Raw genomic sequence first — 12670 nt, 5'->3', positions numbered from 1 at the left:
GTTCAATTATTTATAAAACTATTACTAATTCATGCGCTAATTACTTTGCCAATAAACAAGATGGCAGCTTAGGCTTCAGCATAAAGAATGACTGGCGTTCAGAAGTGGGTGGAGTACTGACGTCACATTCCAGAGCCAAAACGTCTACTACCTACAATTATGACCAATCGAAGTTTCAACAGGCTACAATGACGTCACAAGCCACGCCTATTTGAAAATCCAACTTCCTGCATCCATTCCCCTAGTCGTCTCTTTTTTTTTTTTTTTTTTTTTCAAATTGCTTGAAAACTTTATTGATAGCTACAGATTTTGCAGATGCGCCCGGAAGCCAACAGATATCCCTGAGTCTGGGGATCTAGCTTCTGGTCGTTGCGACACTGGCCGTAAAGAGACGTGCCATCGCCATAGAAACCGTCAGCTGGTGTTTTGGGAGAGTAGGGGGGGACGGTGAGGTGCAAGCTCCATATTGAGGGGAGAGGAGTGATAGAGGTGAGTACCCCAGACCCTAAACACGAGGCATGTGTCTGTATAATGATACATAGATTATATGGGGGTTTTTATATGTACTGCCCACAACCATAATTACTCCATAATGATCTATATTCATAGTATTTTCTAATCCTGAAGCCTACAGGTTGCTTTCTGTTATGTTTGGGTTACATCACTCTGTACTACAGGTGTTTATTAAAGATTGCCTTCTGCTGATTATTATATAGGTGCATGGGGAAAAAGGGTTTGCTGAGTAGCTGGTATATCTACACTTCTATATCTGTGTGTTTGTGTAATATATATATATATATATATATATATATATATATATATATATATATATATATGTGTGTGTTCCTTATATGTTTATATGGAGAACAGCAGTTCCACACTATCTGTAACTATGCTGCAGTGTTATATATGTTTGTTTGATAGAGCACTTAGCAAAAATTTGCTTGAATGAGACTGTGCATCTAACAATGTAAGTATATTTGTCTACATTTCATTTATTTCAAGTTCCAACTCCGCTGTCAGTTTTTCTGCTGAACCGACATAAGAAGCCGCTAAGAGGTGTGAGGCCAGTTTCGCAGAATGGGTACCGAGGTCTTTTATAAGATAGCAGAGGAGTAAGGACCAAGGGTCTTTCCTGATAGGGCTCTGGAGGACAGGAGGCTTGTTACTTTATCCCAGAAGGAGGAAATGACAGGGCATGACTACCAGATGTGAAAGAGGGTGCCTCTATGACTGCATTCTCGCTCACACATAGGTGAGGCAGTCGGATGCATTTTAGGAAGTCTGTCAGGCGTAAGATACCATCTATAGTAGATCCTGTACGCATTCTCCTTAATGTAGATATGGAGCTGGAGGCTACGCTCAATTTGATGGTCTCCCAGCAGTCCTCCTCCGTGGGGGTGGGCCCAAGTTCTACTCCCTCTCGTGACTGTTCCCAGGAGCTAGCATCTCGTCTAGAAGCAAGTTATATAGTGAAGAGTTTATGCCTCTCCGTAACGGGGAGGAGAGACAGAGGGTCTCAAATGAGGAGGTTGGAGGCGGTGGGTCACCCGACAGGGGAGAGTGGAGCAAATGCCTAATCTGTAGGTATTGATAAAAAGGCTGGCCTAGGTCTGGGTATGTGGAGCGGAGGGTATCATAAGAAAACCCATATTTTCATGGAAGCAAGAACCCTATGTAATCTAGTCTGGCTCACATTATCTTATGCACACTCTACCATTTCACATTGCTTCATCCAGACCAATATAGTAGTAGTACTTACTTCACTGCCACGTCGCTTATATTGGGGCTTATTTAATGAAATAGTGCTGACAACATAGCAAATGACCATCTGTCTAGTTTAACTTTCTAAACTGCAATTGGAAAATGACAGCTGGAATCTGGGTGACATTGGTTTATTGACATTTGTTCAAATGATATAATTTGATTGAATAAGACTCACTGTGTCTGTCTGTCTGTGTTTGTTTGTCTCTCTGTCTTAGCTTTTCTCCCTTCATATCGTAAACTCATGTGAACTTGGTTTGTAGCACTCTATACAGCTCTATATAAATAAAAGTTTGTGATATTATGAACCGAGTTCTACGTGACAGTTCTGCCAAAGTAGACCAAAATAAATGTTACAAATTGTGAGTTTATAAAAACAAAGCGTTTATTGATCTATATAGTTTGCCCGTTTTGGTCATTAGTTTGTTAGTCTCAGGTCAGACCTTTGTTTATTGAAAACAGCACAGTGGTGAGTGTCTTCCAAAGCCCACTTTAACCCAGGTTTGGCCTGTTAGGCAGGTGCTGACACAAAAAGGGCCAGAAATCAAAAAACAACAAACCGTCATGGCGGGCGATGTAGGTTCAATATCAGGGTCACAAGTGGAGCAGATGGTTGGAAGACAATCCTGGTCAGAAGCAGGAGATCACATATACTGATTAGCACAAAATTACTTAAAAACATTGTCTAAGCAGCAGCTTGTGCTCTAAGCAAACGTTTGAATCTGCCTCCACATTGGGTATTACAGATAAAAGAACAGAGGGGCAGACGGGTGCTTAACCAGAATAGGAGCACGCCCATGGCCGGGAGCACTACCTGGCTTCTGGATAACGTAGATAGAACCTGTTGACTAGATGGGCATCACTGGCTCCAACCCACAATCTCTCCACTGGGCTTATAGCCCCTGCAGTCTACTCAGGGACATTTTGTAGTTTAAACATTTGTCTTCCTTCAAACTCCTTTTGGAAGTAGCTCAGTTGTGGATATGGTGGAGTTTTCCTAAAATAAAAAATATTTCTTGCCACAGGTCTGCGTAGTGAGGCATGGCTAACAAGAGTATGTCAACTAATGGGTAACTTCAACCAGAAACAGACAGGGTTAGTATGTTACAAAACCTTGTATGGTCTAATAAAGCAAGAAGTGAGTGAGTCTGATGTCTCTTGGTTCTAAAGGTGCAGATCAGCAGTGTCTGCATATATTTTGCGATGATTAGAGGCTTCAGGAAGGGAGTCCTGTGTCTCCTTCCAGACATGTTGGATATCACAAATGGTGCTATCCACCCCTGAAACTGTAAAAGGAAAGGAAACTGGCGATGTAAAGCTGGATACACACCTATGCAATTCTTGTATCAATTTTACCAATGATTGAAAGTCCCAATGAGCAGCCGATTCATGTGCACACACCTACGTGATTCTTCTTCAGATCGGTGATCTTCATCTCTCATAACCATCTGCTGAAAAGATGGTGACTCTGCACACTGTACAGATATCTCCCTAAGCTGCTGGTGGTGACTGCGTACACACTGCCACATTTGCCCGACATCGTTCCATCGTGGAATGTGATTTTTAAGAAGTTTATAAAACCAAATCAACAGATAAGATTTGATTGGTGCGATAAAACATGATCGTTGTAGTGTAAACACTCTTGCAATATCTGATCATCATCAGCTCTTTATATAGCGCCACTAATTCTGCAGCGATGTACTGATGACAGTTGTGTGAATTGTGTGATCTGCACAATAAATGCATTGTTGTGTACGCAGCTTAAACCTAGGTACCAGAGACAGTAAAATAATAAAAAAAAGTACTTTTTGCTAGTAGATTTTCCAACATGATTATTATGTGCAAATATATCCGGTCGTCTTGAATGGGAGACGTAAGTTTGAAGTTACTGTTCAAGGATCTGATTGATCAATTAGATTAGGATTGTTATATAGAAGAAAAGTCCAGTTTAATGTTATATTGTTTACAGATGACCCTCCAGGATTAAAAATCAAATTGCAGTCCCCAGTCAGATGTATGTGATTAGACAGACCATGGATACAGGACATTTCTGTGACAAACATTTTCCCGGTTAGAGATGCATTTGGTCGGGCTCAGAGAGGAATGAAAATCGATCACGTCTGACTGTGAAATCATTGTAGGGGCACAGTGGCTAGCATTGCTACAATGGGTCCGCTTCTGACCTGGGACCTATCTGTGTGGGGTTTGTATGTTCTATCCACAGTCCAAAAACATTATTGGTTGCTGAGAAAATAAACTCTTGTTTGTATGTTTGCTTTGTAGTAGTGTATTTAGACTCCATTGGTGCAGGGACTGATGTCAGTGATTAAATATTCTCTGGAAATTGCTGTTTAACATGTGTCGATGCTATATAAATAAAGATTAATAAATAGTTGGAAGATCAGGACGGGGCAGCACGGTGGCTAAGTGGTTAGCGTGGGTTTCCTCCGGGTGCTCCGGTTTCCTCCCACACTGGCTGCTATCAAAATTGACCCTAGTCTCTCTCTGTCTGTGTGTATGTTAGGGAATTTGGACTGTAAGCTCCAATGGGGCAGGGACTGATGTGAGTGAGTTCTCTGTACAGCGCTGCGGAATCAGTGGCGCTATATAAATAAATGGTGATGATGATGATCAGGAACAGTGTTTATAATAATTTGACTATGGCTTAGCTGGGATAGGAAGAGGTACAGGAGGTGCTTGATGGAGGCTCTTATTTTGGGCACAAATAGGACAAGATTAGACCAAATATATCCCATCAGTCTTTAACTTTGGCACCATAGGTTCTGCTAGCTTTGTGAATGCTTTCAAATAGGTGATACGTGTAAACATGTTTAGACACGGGTCCATGATGTCACTTGGGCCTCTAGAAACTTGCTCATCCCCTTAACTGGTGCTTGAGAAGCCAGTTTTGCACATGGTAAAGCCCCTTGTTCAGTCTGATTCCCTGTGTAGCAGCCTGGCTTGTATTACCTTACCTGCTTTTGACTCTGATTGTGGTTTAGTTACCTGGGGCCTGATTCATTAAGGATCTTAACTTAAGAAACTTCTTATTTCAGTCTCCTGGACAAAACCATGTTACAATGCAAGGGGTGCAAATTAGTATTCTGTTTTGCACATAAGTTAAATACTGACTGTTTTTTCATGTAGCACACAAATACTTGATAGCTTATTTGTACACTGACATTTAAAGTTGATATTTGTGTGCTACATGAAAAAACAGCCAGTATTTAACTTATGTGCAAAACAGAATACTAATTTGCACCCCTTGCATTGTAACATGGTTTTGTCCAGGAGACTGAAATAAGAAGTTTCTTAAGTTAAGATCCTTAATGAATCAGGCCCCTGATTATGAATCTGCACTGCCTGCTCTGACCCTGGACACGGGAGTGCAAGGAGCAGGATTAACACTTGGATTTCAAACTGTAGTACTAGTAAAAATAGATCACTGAAGCAAATCCAAGCTGACCAAGAGATCTCAATGAAACTGAATAATGTGGTCTTGCTTGGCCGTTCGCTCAGAGAGGTTTTGGAAGAATTGCAGAATGGGAGCAGTGTGCCAGTAGATTAATGTGCCCCAGCACGGTGGCTCAGTGGTTAGCCCTTCTGCCCCACAGCACTGGGGTCATGCGTTTGATTCCCGACCATGGCCTTATCTGTGTGGAGTTTGTATGTTCTCCCCAAGTTTACGTGGGTTTTCTCCGGGTACTCGTTTTTGTTTTTCCCCACACTCCAAAAACATTTTGGTTCTATCCTCCATTGCAAGCTCCTAACGGCTCACTTCACTAATCTTGAATAGTAAAGAAAGAAAATGTGACCGGTAGGGCACCCATGACCTGATTCTGAAGTATTTACTTCCCCATTATCAATGGAACATATTATATTATAAGAATGAAGAGAGAATCTTAGGGGGATTGACGTAATTAATAGAAGTTTGGGCAGCGAGCTTTTAGCGGCTGTTGGCTGCTATTTTAACAGTTATTAATATTCATATTTTTTTCTATTTTTATTAGTTATTTCGCTAGTATTGTTTTTAAACAACATATCTTATGTAATCCCAATCTGTGCTCCTTCAAGCGGGCACTTAAAACTCACCTGTTCCTTAAGGCCTACCAACCATCCACTTAACCTCTCATCTCTTCTGTTTCTCCCCTGGCTCCTTTTTACTCTCCCCTTTGCTTCACTGGCTCCTCTTGTGCCTGATTTTGTTTACCCTCCCTCAGGATGTAAGCTCGTATGAGCAGGGCCCCTCTCCCCTCCTGTCTCCTCACCTGTTCTTCTGCTCCGTCTTTACAGTATTTGCCTGCCTGGAGTTTCTGAAGTTCTGGTACTTTGTGTTTATTGTTCTGTATTGTTTTACCCTGTATAGTCTACTGTTTGTACCATTTACGGCGCTGCGGAAACCTCGTGGCGCCCTACAAATAAACGATGATAATAATAATAATAATCTGAGTATTATCTGAATGTATATCAATAAAGCTTATTAGAATGTTTTATCATAAATAAGAACCTTTGAGTGCCTTACCAGTCACATTTTCTTTCTTTCTTACCTCTTCAAGATTATTGTATGATTGTTATGTGAGGGTGCACCTCCCCGGAGAGTCTATGGAGTACTTGTAGCATATAATTGTAAAATTTACAAACTGTCTAGTATTTAGACTCAAAGGGATATAAGGTTTTCCCGGTGCGATGTATACTTATTTTTTGGAGCAAACTGATATACGTCCGACTGTTTTGTCTTTAATGCTCTGGAATTCATCCATTCTCTCTGCTACAGAAGAATTTCTACGACCTGTCTCTTGAGTACAGCAGTTTGCTATTTATCATGCTGTGTTTTTACTAAAATATTGAGTGCAGTTTAGTTTTAGTGTTTTGGTTTGAGATAAGCACAGAGCTCTCCAGCCCTCCCTGTTGTGTTTGCTTACATTCTGCTCCATAGTAAGTGGAAGACTTCCAGCTCAGATAAACAGAAGTGGACTCTGGGTAGTACATTACTTACCAGAAACACGTGTTTTGAAGATGAAAGATTGTGATCAATCAAAATTTAGGGAACGAAGGAAAATTATTTGCTTTTATGGCACCCAGAATTAGTCACAAGCAGAAAATTCTAACCGGAAAAAAGGATAAGTCTGATTAGGTTTTAAAGGATAGCGCCATGGAATCAAGTAAATTAAACTTGCAGTATGTTATTTACCTGTTCTACAGCGATTCATCTGATCCCGAGGGTCCCCTGACACCTGCCGCTGTAAAGGGAGACTGTCCTTTCTCCTGGCGGTAACGGGGTTTTGATGGACAATATGCTATGTGTTTGGGAAAAAGCAGTATGTAACAAGGAGAGTATGCTGGCATCACGGGGCTAAGTAGTTAGCACTTCTGCCTTACAGCACTGGGTCATGAGTTTAATTCTCCCCGTGTTTGCGTGGGTTTCCTCCAGGTGATCCGGTTTCCTCCCACACTCCAAAAACATACTGGTAGGTTAATTGGCTGCTATCAAATTGCCCTTAGTCTCTCTTGGCACACACGGGTCTCCTACAGACTAGTAGGTGGTGTTAATGCTGGTCACACGTTGACCCATCCAAGCATGAACCTTCCCCTCTGACCAGCCATGTAGGTGTTCAGATTACTTCCGAGCCTGGGGCTAAGCCGGTGGTCCCTTTTCTGACCACATTGGGGCCTCTCGGTAGAGGTGGAAGACGGTTGCATACACAGACAATAGATAACTTATGACCGCATCAGACAACATTGTGCCTGATCATGATTGGATTCATTTCAGTAGGATATTTTTGGGCATTGTGCTCATTTAGTAAAATACAATTTTGTTGGCAGGAGTCATTAACTCCTGTGGCTGAGCTTTATGTGATACAAATATTTGGAAAATGTCTATCGCTTTCAATACAGTTTGCATTCAGTAGTTGAAACACCTTGTGGACAAAGATGTGCAGTACATAAAACGTTTCTTCCCCCAGAAATAGAACCACTTTGCCCTGTACTCGGAGGCTTGGAGAATAGACAGAGTAGGGGGGGGGGGTACCATGGGGTTCTAGTGGAACAGATATTTTATTTTTTATTAAACCCCTTTAAAAGCACAAAGCACACTGACTTCATGTTTTCTCTGTTTAATTGTGTCTAGTTCAGGAAGATAAATAGGCTGTATAAGGAGAGAAGGAAATTATCTACGTGATGACATGTGACCCTCAGCAGCAGGGTACATGTGTGAGTCTTGATAAAGGGCTGTGTGGAGCCCGAAAGGTTGACCAATTTTTAATGGAATAAATACTTTAATATTCTGGAAAAGTCCTGTGAGTGCCTCCTAATTATGCTATTTTTTACATTCATTTTATTGGAGTTCCTGCACCCAGGCTGGAGAAATATCTACAAACGTGAGTGCCTTTCCTGGTATGTGTTTTATTTATATATATATATATATATATATATATATATATATATATATATATATATATATATATATATATATATATATTCTGTCTGCCTGGCCGTTGCAGACTTGGCAGTGCTACCAAGTACGTCAAGCTAATCACAATATGGTTACTGTACATTTAAAGTAAACTAAACAACCACTGAGCATTAAATACAAGTTGTTTAAACAGAAATGTTTCCAGTGTTCCGTGCAGACCTCTCCCCGCTGAACCCCCCACTTACACGGTCAGCTGTAAGTAACTAGGGGGCTGTTAGCGGTTTACTTCAATAGCCTTTTGCTCAGTAGGGTTACTATGCTCTGAGTTGGGATGACGACTGTCTCTGAATTCGCTCTGCTCTGCTGTGTGTTTGGGTTATAATAAGGAGAAGTACAGTGAGACAGTCACATGAGAGACCCAACAAGGTCACGTTTCATGCCCAAACACGGAGGCAACATGACTGCATGAGCTCTACACTGTTGATCTATACGCTATGATCAGTATTTTTAACTTTTATCTGAAGTACTTCATTTAATTCTTGTTGCATAAGTGTCATATTGTGTATGATCTGCAAATGGTTGATCGCTAACAGCCACTGAACAAGGAAATAATGTTGATTAGTTGCTTTTAAGGTGCTTTTCAACAGCTAATGGCTAAACATGGGACAAATTCTTCCTATGCAGCATATTGTAAAATCAGAAATGGAATATTTTACAGGGGAATTGCAAACTAAATGTAACAGTTGCCCCCACATAGAAGGACCAGCTGTTGATTTAATGGACCCTTCCAAAGGTTGTCAGCTGGGAGACGTTTGAAAGTAAACTTAGGGCAATGAATTTGTTGATAATGGATTTGATTGGATGGTTGCCGCTGCTTGTCCAATCACATCAATGTCCTGAGACAGAGCGGTAGGTCTGCTGGACATCGGACCCCTCCCGTTATTTTAGTTAGAGGAGGGGGATTTACTGTTAAGGCTTTACTAGGATGGACTTCTGGAAGATGTTTAAAATTATATTTGCCATTGTTATATTGCATATAGTACAAACCATTTGTCTCTGTAATTACAATTTAATTGCCCTGAGAGGCTTTCTGCTATATGCGACTATAGACAGGAAGTGTGGTGTGCATAGTAATTAATATTCCGCCCATATTTGTAAATGTTAGTCTTAACTTTTTCTTTCTATTGTATGTTTCTTTCTCTAACTTTTTGGTTTACTGGGTCTTTAATACAATTGTTGTCGATGTGTTAGTTTCCTCTGATTTTCTCTCCGCTAGGTATAGAAAATGACTGGGAACAGTCTTGTACTTCCCATTGTGCTATGGGGACAGAAGGCTCCCACACACTGTATATCCACAGTGCTGGTAATGGATGATCTGGCGACAGTTATCACAGGATGCCACGATGGACAGATCTGCCTGTGGGATCTTTCCCCGGATCTGGAAGTGAGTAGAACTCTGTATGGTCTGTGGAATACCTGCTGTTATTGTCCATCCTGCAGATTGGATTTAGTGCTCCCGGCACCTGCCCATTACATCCTGATAGGGTGCTAGGTGGTAATTCAGATCCCTCCTCTCTCCACTTGCTGCTGCAGTTACATCTGTGATATTTCCAGAGTCTGTAGTATTGGTCAATAAAAACGTATCTGGGGGTAAATGTAATAAGCCGAGAGTTTTTCGGCGGGTTTGAAAAACCAATCAGATTCTAGCTATCATTTATTTAGTACATTCTACAAAATGAAATCTAGAATCTGATTGGTTGCTATAGGCAACATCTTCACTTTTCAAACCCACCGGAAAACTCTCAGCTTGATACATTTACCCCCTGGTCTGTTGTTCTCCGCTCGTCTCCTGAGTGCTACGTCCATGTTGCATATAGATAGATGCTCATGGCCTGGTAATATCAGACAAGTAATGGATGATCTGTTGAAGGCTGCATTAGGTCTATGTTCTGCCCTACTGTAGTTGTAATGGAAGAGAAAAAAAACCCCATATCAATGCAAGCATCATGTTTTCATAATCCACATTTATTATAAAACCGAACAATAAAGCAATGGTCTGTCTTGTCTTTGGAAGCATTACTGTCCTACAAGTGTGCCGGCTGCTGTGGTTTCCAATGTCCACTTTTCAAAGATGAATCACTGTTCAGAAAACAACGACCCAGGGATCTAGAGAGAGATCTGAATTCCCTATTATGTATTTTCACTTTGTTTTTCAAGAACAGCATTTGCCACTGTGTGTATTTTTAGGTGTTCTAACAATAATAGCATGGACATTTTAAATGTTCTTTTCTTTTGCTTTTTACATGGGCTTGTTGTATGTAAGGTTACTTACTGTTGGGTGGATACACAACCGCTTGGTGTCATTCCCTGCACAGGATTCACTAGAAGGTGAACACAAGAGGAGCAGACATCAGAATAGTGATTATTAGGCATCGAGACCAGTCGTTCAGTAGTTGCTGTACTGACTTGATGTGTATACATCCCTGGTCACAAATTGGGGCTTTTTTCTGGTCTCTTTGGCATCTGACTTCAGTATCTTTAACTCTGATTGTCCAGTACTGATAGTGATCTGATTATTATTTTTATTATTATTAAGTCTGTTCACTGGTAAACTCTGCACAGTGACCGGCTCTATGACTGCTTGTAAATACATACCATTAATGAGTGGTCCAACCTATTTATAAGCAGTATGCTCAATGTTATTTTTTTAAAGCCCCCCTAACATGTAGGAAAATATTTGTGCTAATGTGCCCCCTCCCTGTACTCAGCACTCGGGGGGGGGGGGGAGGGGGGGGCTGCTACAGGCAGTCATAGTAATAAAGATCTCCACCTTTTAAATGGAGGCCAGGAGGGGCTCCAAGTCAAAAAGGGAGTCCCAGGAAGACTGAATGTGCGGAGCACTTACTGAGGGGGGCACATTGGTAAAATCATTTCCTAGATGATAGTGCAGTATTACTTGTACAGTAAAATATATACCTATATTTAATGTACATAATGTCACAGCGTCAATAGCCATGATATGTTTAATCATCATCATTTATTTATATAGCGCCACTGATTCCGCAGCGCTGTACAGAGAACTCATCCACATCAGTCCCTGCCCCATTGGAGCTTACAGTCTAAATTCCCTAACATACACAGATACAGACAGACACAGACTAGGGTCAATTTGTTAGCTGCCAATTAACCTACCAGTATGTTTTTGAAGTGTGGGAGGAAACCAGAGCACCTGGAGGAAACCCACGCAAACACGGGGAGAACATACAAACTCCTCACATGGTCGGGAATTGAACTCATCACCTTCATGTCTTTAAATCCACTTTTCACATATTTGTCAATTAGAGTGTCTGCACACAGTGGAGTCAAACACTGTTATAGACCAAGCAAACATTCATTAGAATACAGACTATTTGTTCTATGGGAACTTATGTTTCTTGTGAATGCAGCCTGTCCATCCGCTCATAACCAGTGACATCACTGCTTCCTGGTGCATTAATAGGCTGCATTCAGGCCTCATGTCTGCCTCTACTGTGTGTTGTCTCTGTACCACTGACAACATATAGAATATCTGTGTATTATTCCATATATTTACACACCGTCCGTGATTCATTGTGATAGATCCTTCTATAGGGCTGAGCATAGCTTGCGATTGCTTGGATTTAAGTTTGTTTTTCTGTCTGTCTTGTAGATCAATCCCCGGGCCTTGCTGTTTGGTCACACCGCTTCCATCACCTGTCTGTCTAAAGCCTGCGCATCCAGTGACCGGCAGTATATTGTAAGCGCATCAGAAAGTGGGTGAGTGTTCACCTCTGTGCTTTATAAAGGGATAACGTGCCCCCTATGGTAAATTATCAAGGTATAATAAGTCTCAGAGGTCTTCATCACCCGATGGCACAAGGCTGCAGGCTTTTCATATAGATAAAGGATGTCCGAGGTGACTTCTACTATCCGTATTACCTTACAGCTGGGGGGTGTTATTCCTTAAAGTAGCATTATTTGTAATGAAAAATTCATCCTTTTATACATATATTATGTATAGATTGTTCTGTATAATATAAGGGGGAAAAGTTATAATAACCTGCAGGTGGCGCTGTTTCTTTTATTTATTCTCTGGTTAGACTTGCGGCTTTACATTCAATAAGTGAATGATCTATTTTCACCAATTATTGTGGGTACGTTTTAACCAGTGTTTTATTAATAAACTATTTTGACTTAATATAATATTTAGTAACGCTGTGCGATGATTACATTAACTTATTAACCCATTTTCACCAGGTATAAAGTGCCATGCTTCTGATTTCCCCAATTATTCCAATATGACTATTATGCTTTTCATTGTATAAAGGCAGATGTCTGAATAATCTTTTGATTAATTGTGGCCAGTGTGGGGTAAAGCTTATATTAGACAGGGGCTTTTATCAAAGTGCCTCACAGCATAAATCGTGTGCAATAATGGGGTCTAGTAGAGCACTATCCCTATGAAACTGTTACGGT

The 12670-nt window shown here is 40.9% G+C and overlaps 1 protein-coding gene across 3 annotated transcripts in view; it reads left to right on the top strand.

The window, feature by feature from the left end:
• Positions 1-343: 343 nt before the first annotated feature.
• Positions 344-12670, top strand: part of WDR7 (WD repeat domain 7) — a 275561-nt gene continuing 263234 nt past the window's right edge. The window contains exons 1-3 of one of the 3 annotated variants that reach the window (XM_075184988.1): positions 344-489; positions 9453-9620; positions 11865-11971. In XM_075184988.1, the coding sequence (XP_075041089.1) occupies positions 9462-9620; positions 11865-11971 (266 nt within the window). In that variant the 5' untranslated portion in view covers positions 344-489; positions 9453-9461. The remainder of the gene's footprint in view (positions 490-9452; positions 9621-11864; positions 11972-12670) is intronic. The other 2 variants (XM_075184972.1, XM_075184981.1) reach the window with 2 other exon arrangements.

Source organism: Mixophyes fleayi, chromosome 1, assembly GCF_038048845.1.
Source record: "Mixophyes fleayi isolate aMixFle1 chromosome 1, aMixFle1.hap1, whole genome shotgun sequence".
NCBI classification, from domain to species: domain Eukaryota; kingdom Metazoa; phylum Chordata; class Amphibia; order Anura; family Limnodynastidae; genus Mixophyes; species Mixophyes fleayi.
This window is presented reverse-complemented; position numbering and strand designations above follow the sequence as displayed.